General features: G+C 44.4%; 2 protein-coding genes and 1 non-coding gene across 13 annotated transcripts in view; 1 reads left to right on the forward strand and 2 right to left on the reverse strand.

The window, feature by feature from the left end:
- SLC47A2 (solute carrier family 47 member 2) overlaps positions 1-4726 on the forward strand; it is a 31407-nt gene extending 26681 nt beyond the window's left edge. For 5 of the 6 annotated variants that reach the window (XM_032269201.1, XM_032269202.1, XM_032269204.1 and 2 more), the window contains 4 exons: positions 723-855; positions 932-1026; positions 2394-2484; positions 3830-4635. In XM_032269201.1, coding sequence (XP_032125092.1) covers positions 723-855; positions 932-1026; positions 2394-2484; positions 3830-4050 — 540 coding nt within the window. In that variant the 3' untranslated portion in view covers positions 4051-4635. Of the gene's footprint in view, positions 1-722; positions 856-931; positions 1027-2393; positions 2485-3829; positions 4636-4661 lie in introns of those variants that run through there. The other variant, XM_032269203.1, reaches the window with a different exon arrangement.
- ALDH3A2 (aldehyde dehydrogenase 3 family member A2) overlaps positions 1-25830 on the reverse strand; it is a 69931-nt gene that overhangs the window by 32017 nt on the left and 12084 nt on the right. For 4 of the 6 annotated variants that reach the window (XM_032269210.1, XM_032269208.1, XM_032269207.1 and 1 more), the window contains 5 exons: positions 23754-23871; positions 20366-20507; positions 18385-18551; positions 16681-16780; positions 9851-10086 (listed from right to left, as the gene is read on the reverse strand). In XM_032269210.1, coding sequence (XP_032125101.1) covers positions 9851-10086; positions 16681-16780; positions 18385-18551; positions 20366-20507; positions 23754-23871 — 763 coding nt within the window. Of the gene's footprint in view, positions 1-5463; positions 6653-8873; positions 8999-9850; positions 10087-16680; positions 16781-18384; positions 18552-20365; positions 20508-23753; positions 23872-25830 lie in introns of those variants that run through there. The other 2 variants (XM_032269211.1, XM_032269213.1) reach the window with 2 other exon arrangements.
- Positions 19560-19665, reverse strand: LOC116543565. The gene has a single exon (XR_004265616.1). It is a non-coding gene; the product is annotated as a small nucleolar RNA SNORA31 (small nucleolar RNA).

The following is a 25830-nucleotide window of genomic DNA, read 5'->3' on the forward strand; positions in this document are numbered from 1 at the left end:
TGTGTGTGTGTGTGTGTGTGTGTGTGTGTGTGTGTGTGTGTGTGTGTTTTCTTTTTTGAGACCAAGTCTCACTCTGTTGCCCAGGCTGGAGTGCAGTGGCGCATCCTAGGTTCAAACAACTCTCTTGCCTCAGCCTCCCAAGTAGCTGGGGTTACAGGCATGTGCCACCTCGCCTGGCTAATGTTTGTATTTTTAGTAGAGATAGGGTTTTGTCATGTTGGCCAGGCTGGCCTTGAACTCTTGACCTCAGGTGATCTGCCCGCTTCAGCCTCCTAAAGTGTTGGGATTACAGGCGTGAGCTACCATGCTCGGACCAAATCTGTGCTATTTTAAGCCACTAAGTTTACAGTAATTTGCTACCGTAGCCACAGGAAACCAACACACCACAACCATACCATGTGAAGTTAGTCCAGTCTCCCAGACCAACTGGTTGCTGGCCACGAATTCTACCTTTACTTTCTAGGGGGGCCATATGGTGTGGAGATGAAGCCTGGGTGCTGTGGGGTTGTGTTGAAACACAGCTACTTACATGGACAAGTGATTTGACCTGTCTTGGACAGTCACCCTCAGGGAAGAAAGGGAGATGCGGCGTCCATCCAGTGCTGTGAGAATTCGAATGAAGCAACGCCATGCGAATTGCTTAGCAAAGGCCTGCTGCATATGACACCTATTCTGAGTCTCATCGTCACGGCCCCCTTGCCCGTTTCTGTCTCCCCTCCTAGTGTGTCTACGGCGGAGTCCTGAGAGGAACTGGGAAGCAGGCCTTTGGTGCCGCTGTGAATGCCATCACGTATTATGTCATCGGCCTACCACTGGGCATCCTTCTGACCTTTGTGGTCAGAATGAGAATCATGGGTATGTGGGGTGAGGAAGCTGGGAGAGGCCCGGAAGAATGTCGCACATTCTTCCCGTCATCACTTGTCTCCTCCAGGCCTCTGGCTGAGCATGCTGGCCTCTGTCTCCCTGGCAACTGCTGCCTTTGTTGTGTATACTGCCCGGCTGGACTGGAAGCTTGCTGCGGAGGAAGTAAGTGGGTCAGCTGCCCCTGGCCACAAGACACACCCTGCACCTGACCCCACCAGGCAGTGACTACTCAGCCAGAAATGCCCAGAGTACATAAGAACTTGGCAGCAGTGTGGTAGAAGCTGTGGGTGTTTTGTGGGGGATTACAGAGGGACCGCCTGAGCCTCAACAGTGACTCCTGTTACTGTAATTGGCCAGTATAAAAAGCACGCTCTGCAGTTATAAAGAGAAACAAAATCAAAAACCTTCCTTAGACGGCCCCATCTGCAGAAAACCAAATAAACGCAAAGAACTCAAACTAGTCTGAACCCAAATGAGCTTCCGAGCGTGTGCCTTAACTTTGGAAGGGGTAATAAAATCCCCCTGCCCACCATCCTCTTTCATGTCCTTTTTAAACAGGGCAGGGCAGCCTTTGCTTCTCAGGCACAGCAAAGGCACAACTCGGTCTGCAAGCAGAGCACAGAAGCAACGTTCTCTCAAAGACCCTGAATCCTATCGGAGTGTGGTTTTGCCTTTGTGCACAGAAAAAGTCATCCTGACACTTAAGACGCTGGATAAACAGAGATTTTAAATGATTTATTTATTTAGTTATTTGAGACGGAGCATTGTTCTGTTGCCCAGGATGAAGTGCAGTGGTCTGATCTCGGCTCACTGCAACCTTTGCCTCCTGGTATCAAGAGATTCTCTTGCCTCAGCCTCCTGAGTAGCTGGGACTACAAGCATACACCACCATGCCCAGCTAATTTTTTTGTATTTTTGGTAGAGACAGGGTTTCACTATATTGCCCGGGCTAGTCTTGAACCCTGAGCTCAAGCAATCCACCCGGCTCAGCCTCCCAAAGTGCTGGGATGACAGGCATGAGCCACCATGCCCAACTTTAAAATGATACTTTCTAAAGGCCCCACAGCTATGAATACATGCATATGTACTGCTTCAACTTGCAATCTTTTTTTTTTTTTGAGACGGAGTTTCGCCCTTGTTACCCGCTCTGGAGTACAATGGCACGATCTCAGCTCACCAAAACCTCCGCCTCCTGGGTTCAAGCAATTCTCCTGCCTCAGCCTCCCGAGTAGCTGGGACTACAGGCATGTGCCACCATGTCCAGCTAATTTTTGTATTTTTAGTAGAGATGGAGTTTCACCATGTTGACCAGGATGGTCTTGATCTCTTGACCTCGTGATCCACCTGCCTCGGCCTCCCAAAGTGCTGGGATTATAGGCGTGAGCCACCGTGCCCGGCCTTGCAATGTTTTAAAAGCAGAGAATGTGAGGCCAGTGGTGAAGGAGTGAACTGCTGAGCTGGCAGGTTAGGGTTAGGGTTATGGTTAGGGTTGCCGGCAGGTTGACCCAAGCAAGTTCTTTCTCTTTTAGGCCAAGAAACACTCAGGTCAGCAGCAGCAGCAGCAGAGAACAGACAGCACTGCAACCAGACCTGGGCCTGAGAAAGCAGTCCTGTCTTCAGGTAATGTGCTGTTACGGCTGCCTCTGCTTTGGTACACACATAAATGTCAGTGGCATGTTGCTCCTGTCTGCCCTCTGTGCCTCTGCTTACAAGCCCAAGCTCTTTTTCTTCCCATTATTATGAAAATGATATCCTAAGCACCGGGAAGACAACAACATCTACTGTCTAACAGGCATGCAAGTACCAGGCCCTACATCAAGTCCTTGGCCTTGAGAGGCAACTAGATGTATGCCCATTTTCAGATGAGGAAGTGAGGCTGAAAGAACTTACATATTTCCGGCTGGGCACAGTAGCTCACGCCTATAATCCCAGCACTTTGGGAGGCCAAGGTGGGTGGATCACAAGGTCAAGAGATCAAGACTATCCTGGCCAACATGATGAAATCCTGTCTCTACTAAAAATAGAAAAACCAGCTGGGCGTGGTGGTGGGCACCTGTAGTCCCAGCTACTCAGGAGGCTGAGGCAGGAGAATCACTTGAACCAGAGAGGCGGAGGTTGCAGTGATTCAAGATTGTGCCACTGCACTCCAGCCTGGGTGACAGACAGACTCTGTCTCAAAAAAAAAAGAACGTACGTATTTCCCCCATCATTCCACAACTCATAAAGGCCAGAGATAAAATTTGAGCATCAACCCGTCGAACGCTAAAGCTCATGATCTCCCCCACTGAACTCTGCTCAGGACGGAAGGCCAACTTTTAACCTACGGCTGCCAGTCTGGGGAGCCTGGCTTGTCAGTTGGCCTGGCTTGACTCACTGGCTTTGGGGGGACCTGCTATCTGCCTCTCTCTACCCCATCAGGCAGATGAGCGTCTTTCTGGTTTATGCCCAATGTCCATGTCATGAAGTGATGGCCCCAGCTCTGCCCCAGGGCTGGTCCTGAGTGCCAGGCGTGTGTGCAAATGGCCCAAAGCTCATTCAGATGAGGTCTCCATGACCTCATCCATCCTGGGCTCATCCTTGATCAGGGCAGTAGTGAGCCAGCTAAAACTCTGGGAGCTTAAGTTGTATTGAGAGAATACAGTAAGACACGATTAATTGTGTTTCCCATGTGCTTTTGAAGCCATCGATCATCACAAGGCCAAGTGCTAACAAGAACATTCCTCATCAGATCCTAGTAGTAAGCATTATCTGCATGTGAAATTCACAGTTTAAGATGCTTTTCCACACATCTCCTCTGGTCTTGTTGTCAAGCAGATAAAGCAGGTATTTTTCTACTATATAGGCATTATCTTTTGTGAGGTGTAACAAATGCAGCCAGATGGTTAGGATAGGCTTCCTGATTCTAAGGCCAGAGCTCTCCCACTTACCCCTGGCCTACTGAGTTTGCTCCTGTTTGCTTCTGCAGTGGCTACTGGGAGTTCCCCTGGCATTACCCTGACAACGTATTCAAGGTCTGAGTGCTATGTGGGCCTCTTCAGGACTTCAGAGGAGGCCCATACCCTTTCAGCTCCTACCAGCAGACTGTCAGTGAAACAGCTGGTCATCCGCCGTGGGGCTGCTCTGGGGGCGGCGTCAGCCACACTGATAGTGGGGCTCGCAGTCAGGATCCTGACCACCAAGCACTAACAAAGAAGGTCAGAAACAGAAAGCCAGGAGTGGCCATTCCCAGTACCCAAACACACCATGGTCTGCCCTGCAGAAGTGCCAATGGGGTCCAGGGCAGGTGGACACTTTGAACCACTCCTCAGAAAAAGAACTTTGGCTGATTCCTTGTAGTGACATTCAGAGGGGTCTGAACAGAGCAGACTGGCCATTCTGTTCCGGTCAAACAGGACTTTTCTCTGACCTGGATTGCTCTATAGAAGACATTAGCCAAATGCATGAATCAGAGTCCAGGGATTGCCACTAGTATTAATAATGTAAATGGCTTCAAATGAGAGACTGCAAATAAAATCACAAAACTACTATTATATTAAAGATTACACATTTCCTAGGCACAGCCTGCCACTCAAGTCTGTCATAAAGCCTCTGTGAAGCCCTGAGAAGGGGGCCAGCGGGCCCTGTCCAGGCAAACCCTGTGCGCCCCCCGCAGACACAGGTGCTGTGAGACCCTGACCAGGGCGGGTGGCTGTCCATACACCCTTCTTCCCCTTTTCTCCAGTTCTTTTATTCCATCACCATTTTCACTTATTAAAGACTTTAAGAAATGCTCGTTCTCACTGTACGTTTTCTTCTAGTAGTGACATGATAGAAATAAGGGCACAAAACAACTAGGAACAGAGCATAGCAAAGTCATCACTGAAGCAATTCCAGACTCTGTGCCACTGTTTGCCCAAGTGTGCTCCACGGTTAACAGGTATTAAGATAAACCGCATGGCGTCAAGGAAGTCTGGGAAAGCGCTTCAGAGATTCTGAAATACTTAGGTCCTTTAGTTTGCTGATGTGATTTACAAGCCAGCGTTATACAGGACTGGTGACAGGACCATTTTTTGTGTAAAATCTTGTGGGATTAGTGTTCTATGAATATGCCTACAGAAACACTTGTTGTAGATCAGCAGCTGGGTGTAGGAGGATGCCATTGGAAAAAATCTATTTACTGTAGCTACTAAGCCCCACACCCACCACATACAGCAGAACATAAAGTTTGGGAAAATCTTCTCGGCTAAGATTTTTTTTTTTTTTTTTGAGACAGAGTTTTGCTCTTGTTGCCCAGGCTGGAGTGCAATGGCGTGATCCCGGCTTATCACAACCTCTGCCTCCCGGGTTCAAGCGATTCTCCTGCCTCAGCCTCCCGAGTAGCTGGGATTACAGGCGTGCACCACCATGCCTGGCTAATTTTGTATTTTTAGTAAAGACGGGGTTTCTCCATGTTGGTCAGCCCATCAGTGGGCTGGTCTCGAACTCCCGACCTCAGGTGATCTGCCTGTCTCGGCCAACCAAAGTGCTGGGATTACAGGCGTGAGCCACCGTACCCGGCCTTGACTAAAAATTTTAAAATGAGAAAGCATGACAAAAAAAGTTGACAAATACCATCTATAATAAAGACATAAAAGGATTTATAGTTGGGGAGAATTTATGATCAAAGGACTGTCTCCAATGGGGCATATCTGAGGTTCCACACCAAGAGTATCATTAAAATTGATGCCAATTTTATGAAATTTATTTCTTTTGAAGCAGATATGTATTAGTGGACAAGCCAATAATTGAAACATACCAAATGAAAATTCCATAGTGCAATTTTATCTAAGGTATTTTATGATTACTCTCTTAGAGCCACAGTAAGCAGCTTTTTCCTAAACTAGGCTAGTTATTAATTCTTGACACTTTATGCTATGATGAAGCCATCACATACTTGAGACAGCTTTAATAAAACTAATTATTCAACAAAGTTGATTTTACATTCTATAAATTACATTCTCTCATTGAGTGAGCTGAGTCTTTTTGAGTGTGGGGACGTGGAGTCCCTGTAGTCAGGAGCTCGAAGGCACGGCACAACACTGCTCTGCCCTGCCCTGCCCCATCCAGCAGTAACACTGCATTCCACAGCCCTCTTCTTCAGCCTTGCCCACTCAGCTGAGTACCTCAGGTGGTGGCCACAGCAACTGATGAGAATAACTTCTCACTTGCTCAAGGGATCGTCTTGCCATCCATCCCCTTCGGTATGACCAACTGCAGTGGCTTGCTTGCTTCTTCTCTACAGCATCTGTAACCCCTTCCTCCCCCACATAGAGCTTTAGTGCCTGAAATCTCATAGGGAATTGGGAAGATCTAACCTCACCTCTGGACTACAGAGGACTGCTGGTAGCCCTGGGAAGTACCAAGCTCTTGAAAGCTTCACACAATGATGGGGGCAGCTGGTGGGCAGTGCCATTAACTGGAGTCAAGGACTCACTGAGTAGGTTCTGAGACTGCCTTACAAGCCCCCAAAGTTTGTATTTAGTCTAATACATTCTCCTCCCCTAGCTCAAAGCTCCAAGATTTAGATAAGCACAATCTAAGATAGGTTCCCTGAATACCCTATTAGGGAATGTTGGGATTTGGCTAAAATGGCAACTTTTATTAATGATGAATAGCAATGATCTTTAAGTTTGATCACGGTGTGTTTGCATATTTTCTTACTCCTTTTGGTAGGATTTAAAAATTATTGGCTCATTAACCATTTAAAAGAGGAATAATTCAGTAGAGGCACTATGAGGTTGAACAGGATCATTCTTCAGTAATATTCAGCCTGGAGAGAGGAAAAAGGGATCCAGTTTACTCAGCTGCTTTGAAAACCCACCCACAACCAGCCTTGCAACACAAGCTCAGCACTGGGACTCACCTCCTGTCTAAGAGACTACATGCATTGGGCTAAAGGATTATGTCCTTCCTCAAAAAACAACAATAACAATAATGAGGCGGCATGATGATGTAGGCTATATTCTGTCTACTGTCAATTAGCTGATGTCAGAGTAGAGACCGAAGATGAAAGTACTAATTTACTATCCTAGCATTTTCAGTAGGAAGCTGAAGTCTCTACATGGAATTCAAGAACTGATAAACGAATTTTTGTTTCTAAAATTCAAAAGTAGGCCGGGCATGGTGGCTCACACCTGTAATCCCAGCACTTTGGGAGGCCGAGGCGGGCAGATCACAAGGTCAAGAGATTGAGACCATCCTGGCCAACATGGTGAAATCTCATCTCTACTAAAAATACAAAAATTAGCCGGGCATGGTGGTGCATGCTTGTAGTCCCAGCTACTTGGGAGGCTGAGGCAGCAGAATCACTTGAACCCAGGAGGCAGAGGTTGCAGTGAGCTGAGATCGTGCCACTGCATCCAGCTGGCGACAGAGCGAGACTCCATCTCAAAAAAAAAAAAAAAAAAAATTCAAAAGTAGTACTGAATTTAATCCATCCCATTGAAGCCCGAGGAAGGGCTGGTGCAATCTCAAGGTTCAAATGTCGTATTTGGTTGTCAAAGTCCTAATATTTATCAACATTAACCTCTTATGTTTCTCAACCTTTTAAAACTCACATCTCCCACAATGCCTTTTGTAGCTTATAAGCTTTATTGCTTATAAGCTTTGTGTACAGTACTTATGCTAATTCTAGTAAGGTAATTAATAAAATCAAATCCAAGGACATAACAAAATAAGGAAACTAGTAAGTACATAAAAGCCATTTCAGAAAAATGTTTGTAATTACAATAAATAGACTCCTCAGTAGTGTATTTTGAATACAGATTCAATACTCCTCTGTATTTTGAATATAGATTCAGTCATTTGTTTAAAATAAAGGTAACCTGATAAAAAAGGATTAAAAGCTCAGAGAGGAGCAGAAAAGCAGCAGCGTGAAAAAGAAAACCAAATCTCTACGTGGTTCCAGACTGAATCCAAAGAAATATTAACAGCTAATAGCAATGAGAATTGAGAGAGCGGGTTGACAGTGGCCTGGGGAATCACTGACATCTACTCCCTCATCCCATAAATGGGCAAGCTGAGGCCCAAGGAAGAGCTCTGAAAAGGCTTTGGCCCAAGGTCATAATTAAGTCAACATCAAGCCAGGAATCAAAACACATTTTCTTGTTCCTGCTAAAGGTTTTATATGTTGCTGCTTCTCTAGACCCACACAGAGAAACATGTCTGCCAAACCATTTCGGGAACTCAAACCTGCCTGGCACAGGGCACCGTACCTGGGGGAGCTTCTTGGGAGTTTGGTAAGCCTAGAGAATGCAGACTCAGCCTGGACCTCCGTATTTTCCGTGAAGCTAAAAAAATTCTATCCCAATCAAGATGCATTATCAGGCTGGGGAACCGAGGTCTTGGGATAATAACAAAAGAGGCAGATAATAATCAGAGACCCAAGCAAGCCTCCGACCACACCTCCAGCCTCAGGAAGGGAGAGAAGAAAGTAGATAGCTGCTAAATTGCATACTACACCTTGCTTTATGACATTCGCTGCCACGAATCCCAAAGTCAAACCTTATTTAAAAAATGAAAACAAATCAAAACTACTCAGTGATTTTTAAAATACTATTCTTAAATTACGACACAAAGAGTTTAGTGCCCAGATGGTGACAAGTCTCAGTTAGTCAGCTGACACTTCCTCCAGGAGAGCTGAGTAGATGGGGAAGAGAAACGAGGCTCACACTCGGCCGCCCTGTTCCTAGAAATGATGTATGCTTCACCTGGACCCAATAAGCCACTGTCTCTACACACTTCTCTTAGATTCCGAGCAAGTCGCCCAACCCTTTTAAAACTGTGGATAGGTGGAGTTTTAACACCCTGATACTCTGGGCCCAAGTCCAAAATGCCTAGAGACAAGTAAGTTAAGCATTCTTTTTTCAATAACCTCTAAGCCTCCAACTGTAGAAAAAAAAAAAAAAAACAAAACAAAACCAAAAAAACCCTTGAAAACATACCCCAACTTGGCCCACCTTATATAGAAAAAGAAAACAAGAAGTTCCTACCTCACTCTTAACAGACAGGGCTGGGTTTTGAAATCTGCTGTTCATCTCTGTTTACTGGACCAATGCAGTCTGTGAACTACCAGAAAAATCAACAGGGCCTTTCTCCTCAGCACAGCTTGGTATTTCTGAGAAAACCCAAATGATTTCAAATGCAACTGTTATCTCCAATTCCACTAAAGCTGGGATACTGTAAGATGAGCCAATCCTCCTTCAAATTTTAAACAAAACATAAACACAGCTATTTCCATTGCCTTTTCCAAGCCCATTCTTCACAGATGTGGTCGATATTTTCCATTTTATCTCCGCTGAGGGTGCCATAGACGTAATCACCTTCCTCATTCCATCTTAACTTTAATTATCATGGATTTCCCCTTTTACCCCAAGATACGCAAGCTGCCTTGAGAAGGCCTCTTTGCAAGGCCACCTCTATAACGACTGATCACCAAAGATAAACTTTATCAGGTAGTCAACTCTGGGGGAAAAGCACTCAAGCCTGATAAAATACCCCTCACCAAAGCTCTTTCACCAGCACTACCATCCACCAGAGTTCTTGCCTCCATCTCCATGGCAAGCTGATTTCATGCACATTCAAGAACAAAGCTGGGAGTGACAGGGAAAACCCAATACCGAAAGGATCAAAGGGTTAGACAGCTCAGAATTTTGCAAGCAAGTTCTACACCATTTTAACTGTTAGACCAGAGGTCAGCAAACTTTTCTGTAACAATTTAGGCTTTGAGAGCCATTCAGCCTCTGTTGCAACTACTCAGCTCTGTCACCATCCCGTGAAGGCAGCTGTGGATAAGTGGGTGCAGCTGTGTTCCAACAACTTAAGCGACAAAAGCAGGTAGCTGGCCAACAGGCTGTGGTTCACTGACCCTGACTTAAGACTCTACAAGTTAATGTAGAATCTTGCTAGAATAGGCATCCGGCAGCCATCGGGCCAGAACGAATGGCACTCATGGGTAACAGGGACTCACCTTGACAAGCACAGCTGCTACAATACCCAGGAAAGTGAGCAACAGGAGACCGAGTTTTTCTTTGTTGAACCGTTTCAAGAGAAAAAATTTTCCCCAGTCCACCTTTGACTGGCTGTTGGGAGGATATCTGAGTTTGTTAGCACCTTCTCTCTTTAAACTTTTTAATAAACAGGGACGCTGATGAGAAAAAGTATCGAAAGTATGTTTTCCATGATAAGCTCCCATTCCACTGGAACCTGAAGTAAAGGGAACAGACAAAGCAAGCTTCACTGTAGATGATGCAAGCTACTTCTGTCTAACAATGACCAAGAAAGCCCACATGCACTCCCTGCTGCTTGGGTGCCCCCACTAAACCTCTCTGACAGCCGAATTATCTCTTTTCAGGAAGTTATTACCAACTTCCCTGGAAAAGTCAATGTCCCTGTCAAACAGGATGCTTTCCAAGAGCAAGACAAGGACTTGCACCTCTGCTAGGGCTGTGGCCCTCATATATGCCAGGGACTGTGCTAAGAGTTTAAACCATTCTCTTAAGATAATTCTCACCACAATCCCACTTGGTGAATTATCAGCAGCCTCACTTCCAGAGAGAGAAAGGGAGCTTACAGGGTCAGTTAACTTGCCCAGGGCCACATGGCTGGTAAGTGGCAAACCCAGAACCTGAACCCAGATCAGACTCTGAATGCTACGTGTGCTTTCCTCCCACCATTCCATGTGGCTTCATTCATCCATGGCCCCACTCACCCACCTGTTTTCTCTAAGCCTGTAGAAAGTAAGAGTGACAGAGTTGCACAGCTGGGTGAAAATAAGCAAGTATAAATCTCTGCCCTCCACAAAGCCATGTTCTGTGACAGTTTTCATTTCTCTAATTCATTGTGTATACAACAAGCTGACAGGCACAAAGGGGAGCAGTGTCTGCTGGGCAGAGGGAATGGCATGTGTGACGTAAGACACAGGTGACCAGAGGCCAGGGAGCAGTTTACCAGGGCCAGGCTGCAGGAAGGAATCATTCATGAAGCAGCCCTGGTGTGAAAAGAGACCCGAGGACAAGACCCTGAGAAACCCTGACAATGAGGGAGGGTAAAGAATGCAGGAGGGGCCAGCCAATGACATAACCAAGGTAGTAAGAAACTGGGAAAAATTTGGGAGGTTGACACAGGAGGATTGCTTGAGCCCGGGAGTTCAAAGTTGCAGTGAGCTCTGATTCAGCCACACTGCATTCTAGCCTGGTCAATAAAGCGAGATCCTGTCTCAAAAAATAAACAAACAAATAAAAAGCAAAAAACTGACATAAAGGAAATTACAAAGTTTTGTTGAAAGATATAAAAGGGTTATATAAATGAAGAGATGATATAACATATTCCCATGAAGACTCCACATTTCAAAGATATAAATTCTTCCCAAAATAATTTAAGTTTAAATCAATTTTAATCCAAATCCCAGGGGATTTCAGAAGGTTTTTTTTTCTTTTTCTTTTTTTTTTTTTTTTGTAGGAGAAGGTAGTGATTCCAAAGATCACCTGGAAAAACAAATTTAGATAAGAACTAGAGAAAACACTGAAAAACAGTAATGATGAGAAACTTTAACGTTTAGATATTTCAATAGTGCTGCGTCCTAAAGAGCAAGCTACTGGGTTGGTTGAATTTGTGGGTTTTAGAGTCAGGCAACTTTGGCTCGTTTCTTAGTTGTTTTAATAAGACAACTTATTAGCTGTCTGTCTCTAAAATGCGTGCATTTGGCCAGGCGCAGTGGCGCATACCTGTAATCCCAGCACTTTGGGAGGCTGAAGTGGGAGGGTTGCTTGAACCCAGGAGTTCAAGACCAACTTGGGCAACATAGTGAGACCGCATCTCTACAAAAAAAATTTTCTTAATTACCCAGGCACAGTGGTGTACATTTGTAGGCCCAGCTACTCAGGAGGCTGAGGTGGGAAGATTGTTTGAGCCCAAGAGGTTGAGGCTGCGGTGAGCCATGATTGCACCACTGTCCTCTAGCCTGAGTGACAGAGGAGACCATATCTCAAAAAAGAAAAGAACAGAAGGCTGGGCTCACTGGCGCACGCCTGCAATCCCAGCACTTTGGGAGTCTGAGGCGGGCAGATCATGAGATCAGGAGGTCAAGACCATCCTGGCCAACATGGTGAAACCCCGTCTCTACTAAACATACAAAAATTAGGTGGGTGTGGTGGCGTGCACCAGTAGTCCCAGCTACTTGGGAGGCTAAGGCAGGAGAATCACTTGAACTGGGGAGGCGGAGGTTTCAGTGAGCCAAGATCGTACCACTGCCCTCCAGCATGGGCAACAGAGCAAGACTCCATCTCAAAGAAAAAAAAAAAAAAAGGCAGGGATTCAACCGCAGCACCTGGCATATAATAAGCACTTAATAAATATCACTTATAAAAAAAGCTAACTGTACAGCTACTGCAATTGAAACTGTGGTACTGGTCCATGGAAAAAACAAACCAGAAAGATGAGAAAACCCCAAGAATGTCCCAAACATGTGTACGAATGGTATAAGGATGATTATTTCAAAAAGTGGCGCCAGCCTAATTAGTTCATACTTTGAAAAAAAAAAAAAAAAAAGGCAGATTACTACATCATACAGCATTCTAAAGTAAACTCCATGGAAGTTTTTTATTTCTTATTTTTGAGACGGAGGCTCACTCTGTCACTCTGTTGCCCAGGCTGGAGAGCAGTGGTGCAATCTCGGCTCACTGCAGCTTCCACCTCCCAGGTTCAAGCTATTCTCCTGCCTCAGCCTATAGACTAGCTGGGACTGCAGGTATGTGCCACCATGCCCAGCTAATTTTTTTTGTATTTTTAGTGGAGACGGGGTTTTACCATGTTGGCCAGGCTAGTCTCAAGATCTTGACCTCAGGTGATCCACCTGCCTTGCCTTTCCAAAGTCCTGGGATTATAGGTGTAAGCTAATATGCCTGGCCAACTCCATGGTTAAATGTTAAAATTAAAAAGAAAGAAAAAGAAACTGCAGATATTTCATTATTTGTTTATTTATTATTATTTTTAAGACAGAGTCTCGCTCTGTTGCCCAAGCTGGAGTGCAGTGGCACAATCTCTGCTCACAGCAACCTCCATGTCCCAGGTTCAAGCTATTCTCCTCCCTCAGCCTCCTGAGTAGCTGGGACTACAGGCAGTGCCACCACGCCTGGCTAATTCTTTTGTATTTTTAGGTATAGACAGGGTTTCACCATGTTGGCCAGGTGCCTTGGGCTCCCAAAGTGCTGGGATTATAGGCATGAGCCACTGCGCCTGGCTTACAGATGATATTTATATAATGCTGAAGTGGGGAAAGCTTTCCTAAGCCTACTTTCCAAATCAGAAACCAAAAACCAAAAAGCCACACAGGTTTAGGCCGGGTGCAGTGGCTCACGCCTGTAATCCCAGCACTTTGGGAGGCTGAGGAGGGCGGCTCACCTGAGATCAGAAGTTGGAGAACAGCCCGGCCAACATGGTGAAACCCCAGCTCTACTAAAAATTAGGTGGGTGTGGTGGCGGGTGCCTACAATCCCAGCTACTCGGTAGGCTGAGGCAGGAGGTAGGGGTTGCAGTGAGCTGAGATAGTGCCACTGCACTCCAGCCTGGGTGACAAGGGCGAGACTGTGTCTCAGAAAATAAATAAAATACAATAAATAAATGTTTCAAATCATAGATAAAATTTAAAAAAAAATTAAAATCTGGAAAGGGATATGTGTTACAGATAGGACTGAGGATTTTCTTACTTATTAAAAAAAAGACTATTTATATACCAATAAGGAAGGCACGAAAACAGCAAAAATATCAAAGGACATAAACAGAAAATTCATGAGAGTACTAAAAATGAATTCAAACTCACTAATAATCAAAGGAGTACAAATTAAAATGAGACCCTTCTCTTTCTGTCTAGAAATTTAGTAATGGAATAATCCAGAATTAAGGTATAAGGAAGTAAACGCTCACACACTGTTCATGGGAATATGAGGTAGCAGAAATCTGCAAAGACACTTGAAGTATGTATCAAAAACTTTAAAGATAATGCATTTCTAAAGAAAAACCTAGGCCGGGCGTGATGGCTCACGCCTGTAATTCTAGCACTTCGGAAGGCCAAGGCAAGTGGATCTCTTGAGCCCAGGAGTTTGAGACCAGCTTGGCTAACATGGCAAAACCCTGTCTTTACAAAAAATACAAAAATTAGCTGGGCATGGTGGCGTACACCTGTAATTCCAGCTACTTGGGATGCTGGGTCAGGGTAATTGCTTGAACCTGAGAGTTGGAGGTTGCAATGGGCTGAGATTGCACCATTGCACTCCAGCCTGGGCAACATGGTAAGTCTTAGTCTCAAAAAAAGAAAAGAAAAGAAAAAAAATCTAACCTATATGACAAAATATTAATAGTGTTTATGCCTGGGAGATTATTACATTTTTCGTTAAAGTTTAACTGTTTAGACTTTTTGCCGCTGCATCTATGTTACTTTGAGAATTAGAAGAAAAAAGCATGTTTTTCAATTTGGAAAATTGTATAAGCCCTTTTAACACAGTAATTACACTTCTAGACATTTTTCCTAAAGAAATAATCAGAGATTGCATAAAGATATATTACATAAGAATCATACCAGAAAAACTGAAATCTGATACTGGGAATTGGTTACATAAATATGCCACGTTAGTGTGATGGAAGAGTATGCAGTTACTAAAATTATGACATGCAAGAATACTGACATGGTAAATTGTCACACTATCCTGTCGCATACAGGGTACAGAATATATAATATGATGCCATTTTGAACAGAATATTCAAGTGTCTGTGTATATGTGTATGCATGTATGTGCACGACATATACCAGTTATCTTTACATAGTACGGTTATGAATAACGTAAATGTTTATTCTTTGGACTCTTCTATCTTTTCCAAGTTTTCTTAAAAAACCTGTATTCCTTTTACATTTGGGGGTCAAGGCTTGTTTTTTTTTATTTATTTACTTTTTTTACAGCATGGCCACTATAATAATGTATTATATGCCTGAAATTTGCTGAGACATTAGACCTGCTTTTTTCTTTTGTGTCTTTTTTCTGTATTTTTGATTTTTATGAGTATATAATACATTGTTTGTTTTATTTTTATTTTTGAGATGAAGTCTTGCTCTATTGCCCAGGCTAGAGTGCAGTGGTACGATCTCGGCCCACTGCAACCTCTGTCTCCCAGGTTCAAGTGATTCTCCTGCCTCAGCCTCCCTAGTAGGTGGGACTACAGGCATGTGCCACATCTGGCTAATTTTTTTATTTTTAGTAGAGACGGGCTTTCACCATGTTGGCCAGGCTAGTCTTGAACTCCTGATCTCAAGGGATCCGCCCACCTCAGCCTCCCAAAGTCCTGGGATTACAAGCATGAGCCATGGCGCCCAGCCTTGTTTTGTTTTAAATAAGATGGTATAGTCAATGATGCCACAGGCTACCTTGTCAAGCAGGACAGGGACTGAACCCAAGTCACTTAGATTTGCAATTAGAGGGCACTGGAGACACCATATAGAACAATTACAGAGTGGATGGCTGCAGCAGCACAGTGGATGCCAGGATCTATGTGGTGAGCTGAGGAGCTGGAGACAATGGAGTCCAATCTTTTAAGCATTTGGGCTACAAAACTATTAGTTACTCCAGCCAAAATCCCAGGAGTCATCCTCTTGCATTCACCCCCTCCTCCCACATTCACTCCATCAGCAAATCCTGCTGCTTGATCCAAAAAAATTCCCACTTCCCTTTCCACCGTCTCCCCTGCTACCACCCTCTCCAAGTCACCACTATTTCCAATTTGGATCTGCCAACACCTACTGATTTGGCCTCTTCCCGCCTGTCCTTCACCCATGTATGTGCACAGTCACTGTGCGGTGTGCTGGCCATGTTTACCTCTTAGACAAGGACCTGTGGCTACAGGCCAAGGCTTCTTGGTCATAGAAAAAGGTTTCCTTAATTAGGAACAGGCAGTCCTGCCAAACTGGGCCATTCCATCCCATGGAGCAAATGATTTATGGTATTACAAAGGGAGAGGATAGAATAGGGCTTCAAGACGGTGGCTTTTATGGTTTGCTTTTTGTTATGAGAATGTTTTCATCTTGGCTGTTTTGTAATATCTCTACTAGATAGTAGAGAAGCCCACCTAGCCTACCTCCCAAAGGAGAAAAAGCTAAGTCAGTCATCTCACACGTCGGAGAGGGAGACAAGTCATGTTCTAAAGGGAACAGTAAGGATCAGGCTATGGCCACAAAGCTTCACTTAGAATGAATTTTTCCTACCCACCCTCTCTAGAACAGGGGGCTTCTCGTTCTACTCAAATCACAAAACAATTAAAGGAGAAGGCTGCTCTTCCCAGCAAAGGGCTGGGAAACAATGCAGGTAAGACCTGAGCAGAAACCAAAGGCACATTTAAAAACTCCTGAAGCTGTGGTCTGTCCCCTGGCATTCTGAACCTTTTATTTGCTACCTCATTAAAAAAAAAAAAAAAGAGAGAGCAAGATCTTATTAATTAATTTGAGACCTGTCTTGGTTCCCAGATCTCCTAAATGTGGCAGGACAATAAATAAAATCAATGAAGTGAACAAAGTAATGATTACAACTGTGGTCAGTCAGTGCTGCTGACAGGAGAGTGAGGGGACATTCGTCCTGTGCTGGAGGGGTGGGTGGGAAAGTGGGAAAACCACAGTCAACTGGGTGACCAGGGAAGGCCTCCCTCAGGAGACGACAATCAGGGTATGCAGCAGCTGGCTATTTCAACAGCCCAAACAAGCCACTTGTGAAATGGTGGTGCTTTCGAAATATCTCCTGTGAGCAGGAGAAAGTGACTCACCCACTCCTCCAAAGGGGAAAGAGTTGAGCATGAAGTGCATGATGACGTCATTGCCTGTGACACCCCCACTGGACGTCTCATCAATCATCCGTTTGATGAGCTGAGGACAGACCAAAGGCATCCAGGTCAGTGAAGTTGCCTCTCAGGGAACACTCAGGCCCCGCCACACAGAGGGCTGTGTGTTCAGTTATGTGCTCAAAGCATGCACATTCTGGCTTTGTGTCAGTGAAAATTCTCGAGTCTGGGGATGCCATGCCAGCCAGATAGACAAACAATCTAAACTGTGGTTAACTTAGCAAAGTGACTGATACCCAACTTCTCAGACACACATCTAGTGCGCAAAGGGAGGCAGCTCCAAACCTCTGGGCCTACTCCGCCACCACCTAGAGTTGTACTCCCCAGCACAGCAGCAAAAGGCTCTTTATAAGGGGACAGTTTAGATTACATTCCAGCTTTAAAACCTGTTGTTTCTTTCTTTTCTCACTCTAAATTATCACATATGATTAGGAGTTATTATTTAGTCTTTGTAAAATGCAAAAATATTTAAGTCCATAGATTTAGCATCCTATTTAAGGATTAAATGGTTGGTTGGCCTAAGACCCAGAAAACCACAAGAACACTTTACTAGCAAATGCCATGTCACTTGGGTGCCAGCAAGCCCTTCAGGGTTCTTCATGGCAAATGTCAAGTCTGGACAGTAGTGACCTCAGGTGACCCACTGCTGGGAAGTGCTCCACACCTGACTCGTACCTTGGCCAGCCGCCTTTCGGCTTCAGGGTTCCTTCCTGCCCACATTATCCATGGTTTTACATGTCAAACCATTGTTTTGTAATAACCAAGTCTTTACTGGGCCCGGAACATTGGGTCTCACTTCAAATGCCTGCAGCTATCTGTATCTTAACAGCATCACAAGCTCCAAAAGGTGTCACATGACTATCTGTACATTACCATCAGAAGCTCTCCAGAAAACATTTGGCTTATGAACTCCTCAGATCTTGACTAGTCTCTTTTCCCTTCTAGTTTTCCCGCTTCTTCAGAGGGCTTCTGAACCTACTTGCCCTCCTTGAGGCCACTGTGTCTTAGTAGCAGCTGGTCCCCTAGTGACATGAATGAGTGAGCCATGCAGAAAGTGGCGGAACTGCTCAACCAGGTGATGCGGTTCCACCACTCTACAAGAAGCTAATGTAATGTGAGAAACTAAAATCCGTGACATCACAGCCATTTATGTGACAATGTCGGGGTCTCTGTCCCACACAACTCCCTCTGAGTGGCAGTGAATGCCATTTTGGTCATAGGGCAGGCAAGAGCGCTCAAGTTAAGAAAAAACAGCGTTGATGTGATTCACAGAGGTGCTGTCTTTGCATTCAGCAATGCCCTGTGGATTAACATCAGAAAAGCATTTAATGCTGGCACATAGAAGTCTTCCAATTATACGGGAGATGTTTGTGAATCAAAAACCCTGCGACACTCACCCCTGCAGACTCAGATATAACCCCAGGGAGGAGGGGAATGGAGACTGTGACAACCCCAGAGCCTCATTATCCAAGACAGCAACCTAGGAATGCAACCTCACTTAGTGGACTCTGATGCTATACAAAAAACACATCATTGTTTTACATTGTTTTTTGCATTGTTTTACAGCAGAGAAGGAACATGACTCTTGACAGTCACTTACGAGAGTGAGCTGTTCTCTCTAAAGCTTACCTTATTGTTATGTGAAAATACGTAGAGAGCCAGAGGCTTTTCACGTTCATTTATGAAATTTATGGCCTCATCTACATTGTTCACAGGCACTATTGGAAGAACTGGTCCAAAAATTTCTTCTTGCATCACCTTGGTTTTAGGATCAACATCAGTAAGTACTGTTGGGGCTTAAAAGAAAATAAACAAAATGAAAATGCTTAGACAAAAATGCACAACGCTCATCTTCCATTTCTTTCATCGAGTCACCTATCCATCCCTCTCCTTCTCCTACCCAAGTCATATCCAATGAAAAGTCCTGAGCATGTGGATGAACTGTGCAAATACTCAATGTCTCCAAAGGCTGTGAATCACAACCCTGTGGGTACCTGTGCAAACCAAGGGAACGACATACAGTCAAATATATCTTTTTCATACTTAACTCTGTTCACAGCCATGCATGTATTTAACTGTAGATTATACTTAACATTTTTTTGTGGACAGGTTTTTCTAGGAGCAAAGACAGCTCCTCTGTGAATCACATCAATACTATTTTTTCTTAACTCAAGTGCTTTCATATATATTATCTCATTAGTCTTTATTACAACTCTGTTAGACAGATTAAGAAAACAGGCTTAAATGGTCAAAATTCCCTAAGCCTTAGTTCAGTGTTCCATCTACCATGGGGAAGAGGCACAAGAAAGGAGGGCGAAACAGATGCTGAGGAGGCTATGCAGAGTGTCCCAGCATCTGCTGCCAACATAAGTCACCAACTGGCTGTACTCCAAAAGATGCTATAAAGAATAAACTGGATCGTCAACCAAAAGAGAAGTCATCTAACAAGTTGGCACTTTTCCTTTACCCCTAGTTTCTACTAGGGCATCTTGGCAATGTGGCTGGGGATGGCTTCCTGCAGTACCACTTCTAGGGGTATATAAGCTGCCACCCCAAATCCATTGCCCACATCTTCCTCAGGTCAGAGAACAAATTTGGGCTGGGTGTCTACTTCCTCTGCATAGCTGTGCTCAGGTAAGATAATCCTAGCTCAAAATCAGGGGAAAGTCCGAATTAGTCTATGAGCTACTCAGGATAGCCCCTTTCCCTTGCCATTCTTAGCCTAGAAATGGGCAATGCGGACATACTGAGGATGGGAGAACAGAGAGATGAAAGAATTAGAGTCTGTTTTCCCTTTTTTCTACAGATGTATTCCCCAATTCAATCTGGGCCACCACCAAGAGAGACAGAAGGTACAGGATTGTTTTCTTTTACATCCTAGTACAAAAAATCAGGGCTTTTTGATGGTACCACTGAGCCACTGAATTATCCAGCTCAGGAGAACCTCGGGACTGCTAATTATAAGATAATCAATTTCTGCTTCTTATTTCAATATTTTAAGGTTTTTTTTGGGGGGGGGGTAACTTGTAGCATCTTTTCTGATAAAGGGGATAAGTAAAGCTACATGGGACAGCTTCTTTGCCAGCCAAGTCCAAATGGGTCTAACTTTTCTGTCCCCTTACATTTTACTCTAGAAAAATGTGCTTAACATTCAAAGTAATACATATTCAAGGCAAAGAAGAGAAAGCATAAAGAAGGTACACAAATAATCAGGTCAAGCATGATGGACCAAAATGTTGCTTCTGGAGTGTTACTGTCACTGGTTAGTTGTAGAATAGCGGCCAAGCTATTTTCTTCTTTGTGCTGTTTTCCTATCCACAAACTGGAGATAATTACAAGTTCTACTCTGCTTCTCAGGGTCATTAGCAAGAAAAAAGTAGTTACGTGTAAATATGAACAACTGGAGCAACGCTGGTGGCATCATTCAACATACAGGAACACAGACATTTTACATAGTTTATAACAAAAGCTACAGTATAACGGAAAGCAGTATTGAGTACTTTAACGGCTAAACGCTATATATTTAATAGTTTATTTAGTGTTAGTAAGTAGTGTCAGCAAAAGCTGCCAAACTGCCATCTTCCCTTAGGAAAAGGAGAATTTCCATTACCTATGTAGCGTGTGGCCTCATCCGTCTCCCCACCAAAAGCTATCTTTTGTCCTTCAAGCAAACTTAGAATCCTCTTAAAATGACGACGATTGATGATCCTTTCATAATCAGGAGACTCTTTTACATTTTCTCCATAAAATTCCTATTTAAAACAACAGAAGTATACAAATGTCATAAAGACCCACATTTCAATTTCAGTAAGTACAAAATCCGGCCATGCCCCCAAATCAATCTGGTTTTCTATCCTCACAGAATCAAACACCCAGCCCTCAAGTAATTGAACAGTAGTATAATAGTAGTTAAGTTTCAGCTTTTTGGCAGGTCAAGGACTAGAAAATAAAGCATGCACACACCCAGAGCTCTATCACTGTCTATAGTACCAAGGGTCCTTATGGATCTCTTACAGTCCAACCATGGGCCTTCACCCCCTGGGGTTAACGGCAGTAGTAGGCTTAGAAAAGAAGTCTTGTTTTACGTCAGGGTTGCCTATTTGTTCACACACTGGCTGTGCCTGCTCTCCCCCTACATTAAGTTGGGTAGTTGCAGCAGAGACTCTAAGATCTGCAAAGCCTAAAATATTGACCACTGAGCCCTTTACAGAAAACATTTGCCAATCTTTGCCCCACTTTGTTGTTTTGGTATTCTTTGAACTGGTATTTCCACCACTTACACATGATGGGGAAACCACTCAAAGGCTCAAAGTACAGCTTTGGTAAAACACCAACGTAAAAGAACCTCATAATAACACAACCAATATTTACTTTGTCAAATAAACACAAAATTACTGAATTGCTACATCACTTCAAGGCCTTGCGAGAGTTCTCAATTTAATCTCAAATCAAAATGAACGCTGTTCACCCAACCTCTACCAAGAACACTTCTCAAGTCTGGGTGGTAGGAATCACTTGTGTAGCTTGCTAAAATGCATGTGCCTAGAGTGGTAAAAGCTACCCACAGTAGCTTTCAATGCTGACTACATCATAGAATCACCTGGGGGCCTCCAAAAAGCTGAATCTTTGGAGGGTAAGTCTTGCAAACTTGTTTTTAAATGGCTCCCTAGTGATTCTAACATGTAGCTTGAGAACCACTGTGTTAGAGTATAAATGCCTCAAAGGGAGGCAGAGGCCGTTATTCCCTTGAAACTGAATTCGTTACCACATTCAACTAAGCGTTTCTCCAATTCCCAAGTATTTTTCAGTCTCACAAGTATATTTAACCATTTTCTCTTCCCATGTACCCCAAATCTGGGCAACTCTCCCTTCATGTTCTCATCTGGATCCATTTTTAGTCTTATCACTGAAAATGATAGTCCAATTCCTGTATCAAGACCCTAGTACCTCATCACCCAAGTTACTCTGCCTCAAACACATCGTGAACTATCTCCCTGAACTTCCTAGTATACAATTTTCTCTTTTATTTATTTATTTTTGAGACAGGGTCTCATTCTGTCACCCAGGGAGGTACAGTGGTACAATCTTAGCTCACTGCAGCCTCCGCCTCCCAGGCAGGCTCAAGCAATCCTCTTACCTCAGCTTCCCAAGTGGGTGGGTCCACAGGTGCACACCACTACACCCAGCTAATTTTTGTGGGTCTTGTAGAGATGGGATTTTGCTATATTGTCCAGCTGGTCTTCAACTCCTAGCCTTAAGCAATCTGTCTTGCCTCAGCCTCCCAAAGTGCTGGGATTACAGGAGTGAGCCACTGTGCCCAGCCAATTTTCTCTTTTCTTTTTTTTTTTCTGTTGAGACAGGGTCTTGTGCTGTCACCCAGGCTGGAGCACAGTGGTGCAATAATGGCTCCCTGCAGCCTTGAACTACTGGGCTCAAGTGATCCTTCTGGCTTCAGCCTCCTGAGTAGCTGGGACTATAGGCATGTGCCACCATGCCCAGCTAACCTTTTTTTTTTTTTTTTTTTTTTTTGTAGAGTCAGTCAGGGTCTTGTTATGTTGACCTGGCTGGTTTTGAACTCCTGGGCTCCAGTGATCCTCCCAAAGTGCTGGGATTACAGGAGTGAGCCACCTCAACTGGCAACAATTTCTGTTTTCTTTTTTAAAATTTTTTGAGACAGGCTCTCATTCCATTATCCAGGTTGGAGTGCAGTAGCATGATATTGGCTCACTGCAACCTCCACCTCCTGGGTTCAAGCAATTCTCGTGCCTCAGCCACCCAAGCAGCTGGAATTATAGGCATGTGCTACCATGCCTGGTTAATTTTTTTACTTTTAGTAGAGACGGGGTTTGCCATGTTGGCCAGGCTGGTCTCGAACTCCTCACCTCAAGTGATCAACCTGCCGTGGCCTCCCAAAGTGCCAGGATTATAGGCATGAGCCACCATGTCTGGCCAACAATTTTCATTTTCAGATCACAAGCATTACTCTTTGGTGTTTTTGATCCTTCCTTTCCGTGTTCAATTAACATCTGTTGAGTAAACAGTGGCTGCTCCAATAATTTCTTTCATCTGAGAGGTTAATGACCCTCACCCACTGCTGAACTCAGTCACATTACTCATCTGCTCATCCCATTCTTTTCTTTCTTTTTTTTAAGACAGAGTCTCACTCTGTCACCCAGGCTGCTGGAGTGCAGTGGTGTGATCCTAGCTCACTGCAACCTTTGCCTCCAGGGTTCAAGTGATTCTCGTGCCTCCGGTTAATTTTTTTTTGTATTAATTTTTTTACTAGAGATGAGGTTTCACCATATTGGCCAGGCTGGTCTTGAACTTCAGATCTCAAGTGATCTGCCGCCTTGGCCTCCCAAAGTGCTGGGATTACGGGCATGAACCACTGCATCCAGCCACCGCATCCAGCCCCCATTTCTTTCTGCCAACCTAAATCCTACATTTTCTTCAAGTCTTGGCTTAGGACTCTATCATGCAGCTTTCCTTGGTTCCCTCACTGCAGATATTTATTTTAAACACTCTGAGATATTGATAACTATATAAAAGGTATACTATAAGTAGTTATTTAATTAAGTCACTCCTCCAAACTACCGGCCACCCTAAGCCCTCTACATACACAAAAACTGATAACCTTCATCAGCAATGGCCAACATGCCAAACCGTCTCTCTGATTATACCTAAAGGGTTGGCAACATTCTCTCAAAATCACAAACACACAATTATTTAAGTTTTTTAAAAGTAAGTATATGCCACAACTAATTATCAACATATCAACTAGACAGCTTAAGTAGATTTAACACCAATGCAACTTTGCTCCTAGCAGATATTCTATGAAAGATACATATAGTATTTTCTTATTAGCTAATAAATTCATTGGGCCATATATGCTTGTGACATTTTCCTAGAGAGAGAAACTAATGGGGATGCTCTGTGAACAGTTAATTTGACTCCTTATCTTATTAAAATCAGTGGAATCAGATGTGTTGAATACAAACCTTCACCGTTTCTTTAATCTTCTGCACAATTTGATTCTGGAGGGATGCTTCACAGAGAATGTAGTCGGGGGCAATGCACGTTTGGCCACAATTCATGTATTTTCCCCAGGTTATGCGTCTGAGGGGAAAAATTCCAGAACAGCTATATAATTCAGTCAAACATCCATTTGTCATATTGGGTTGTTTGAATATTTTGCAACTAAAATAGATTCATATATTTACCTGGCAATTTGTATAAAAATAAAAATCTCATTTCTAATTCAGTTGGTTGGAACTTAGAATGTATTTTCCAAATGAGGTAGAATATTTTAAGTAGCGGGGAATTTCTCATGCCAGCTCATGGGAAACAGTACTTGGTAAACAGTGAAGCCATTGCCTGCTGCAGGAAAAGAGGAGAAGCAACCTTCTGACACACCTTCCCCTCTCCCACTCCAGCCAAAGGAAAGTCCTGGATAATGGGAGTTTGGTACAGACCCTCCTGGTTGTGTCTTTTGGCTCTGTCGGCGAGATGTTCAGGTATAAAGCAGGATGTCAGCCAGCCTCCAAGGCCACCCTCCTCTTTGTTGAGCCCTGCCCCACTTGGGAAGATCTTTCCCATGCTTGAGCAGAAATCCATGCCCTGAACATTCACTAACTGGGGGGCTTCAGAATTGGCGACTGGATTTCTACTTATGAAGCCCACCTGGAACGCTGACCTGGAACCTCTGAAGGGAGAGAAAGCCACGTCACCCAGAGCACAAAGTCAGTTCTATGAGTTGGTACTTCTTAGTAGTGAAACCGAATTTAGCAGAGAGAACCTGAAACATTTTATTTTCTAATTTTCAGATGCAAGATGTTATTCGCAGTTAAATAATGAGGAACACTTGTTTTGTCAACAAAGAATCTCAGTTAAGAGGTCAGCATAATACCCTCTTAAATGGAAATTTAAAGGCTTTATTGGATGTGATCCCAGATGGCCAATTAGGAGCAGCTCAGGGCTGTGGCTCCCAGCGAAAGCGCTGAGGGTGAGTGAACGCTGCATTTACAGACGGATTTTTATTGCCCACAGACCAGGAGATTCCCAGGCGGTGGAGCCCCACGGGTCACCAGTGCGCTGGTTTGGCCTGCGTGGCTGTTTTGGCCAGCGCCCCCAGCCTGGCAGGTCTCTGCACAAAACACACAGGTCCGGGTGCTGTTCTAGCTGGCGATTGGAGCTCCTGGGAGACAGAGTTGCCCATTCAATTGATAAAAAAGCGGACTGAAACAGGGAGCCAGGCCAGGAGATTCCCGGACAAAAAAAGCACCACAAATCTCAGCCTGCTCAGTAGGTCACTGCCTGGGAAATCACACAGATCCTGGCACCTTTTCAACAGGTGACTGGAACACCTGGGAGTCAGAGTCGCCTGTTCAACTGAAAAAAAAAAAAAAAAAAAAAAAAAAGAGGTCTGAGGCAGGGAACCAGGTGATCAGGCTTGGCTGGTCCCACCCCCACAAAAAAACAGCAATCTGAAATGCTCTGGATTAACAGTTTCACAGCAAGCACAGCTGAACCCAGGACGGGCCAGCTCTATGGGGGAGGGGCGTCCACCATTACCAAGGCAGTCCATCACTTCGGAGCTAGTCCGCCTTTGCTGAGGCAGCCTACCGTTACAGAGGCAGTCCACCACTGCCGAGGCAGTTCTAACTGTACCCATATAAACAGGACTGCAGGGAGGTTCACACGGCAGCTGGGCAGAGCCCACAGCAGCTCAGCATGCCTCTGCAGGCAGACAGTGACTAGGCTGCCTCCTCGCTGGGCAGGGCATCCCTGAAAAAAGGCAGCAGCATGACAGAAACTTATAAATAAAGCCCTAACGCCCCGGGACAGAGCACCTGGGAAAAAAAAGTGGGGGAGGTTATGAGTTCTGCTGCAGCAGACTTAAATGTACCTGCCCAGCAGCTCTGAATGAACAATGGAGCTCACAGCTCAGCACTTGAGCTCCTATAAAGGACAGACTGTCTCCTCAAGCAGCTCCCTGACCCCTGCATATCCAAAGAGTCACCTCATAAAGGAGAGTTCGGACTGACATCAGGCAGGTATCCTTCCGGGAAAAAGACA

The sequence above is a fragment of the Sapajus apella genome, unplaced genomic scaffold (assembly GCF_009761245.1).
Source record: "Sapajus apella isolate SASKATOON/1434 unplaced genomic scaffold, GSC_monkey_1.0 scaffold189, whole genome shotgun sequence".
Taxonomy (NCBI): Eukaryota; Metazoa; Chordata; class Mammalia; order Primates; family Cebidae; genus Sapajus; species Sapajus apella.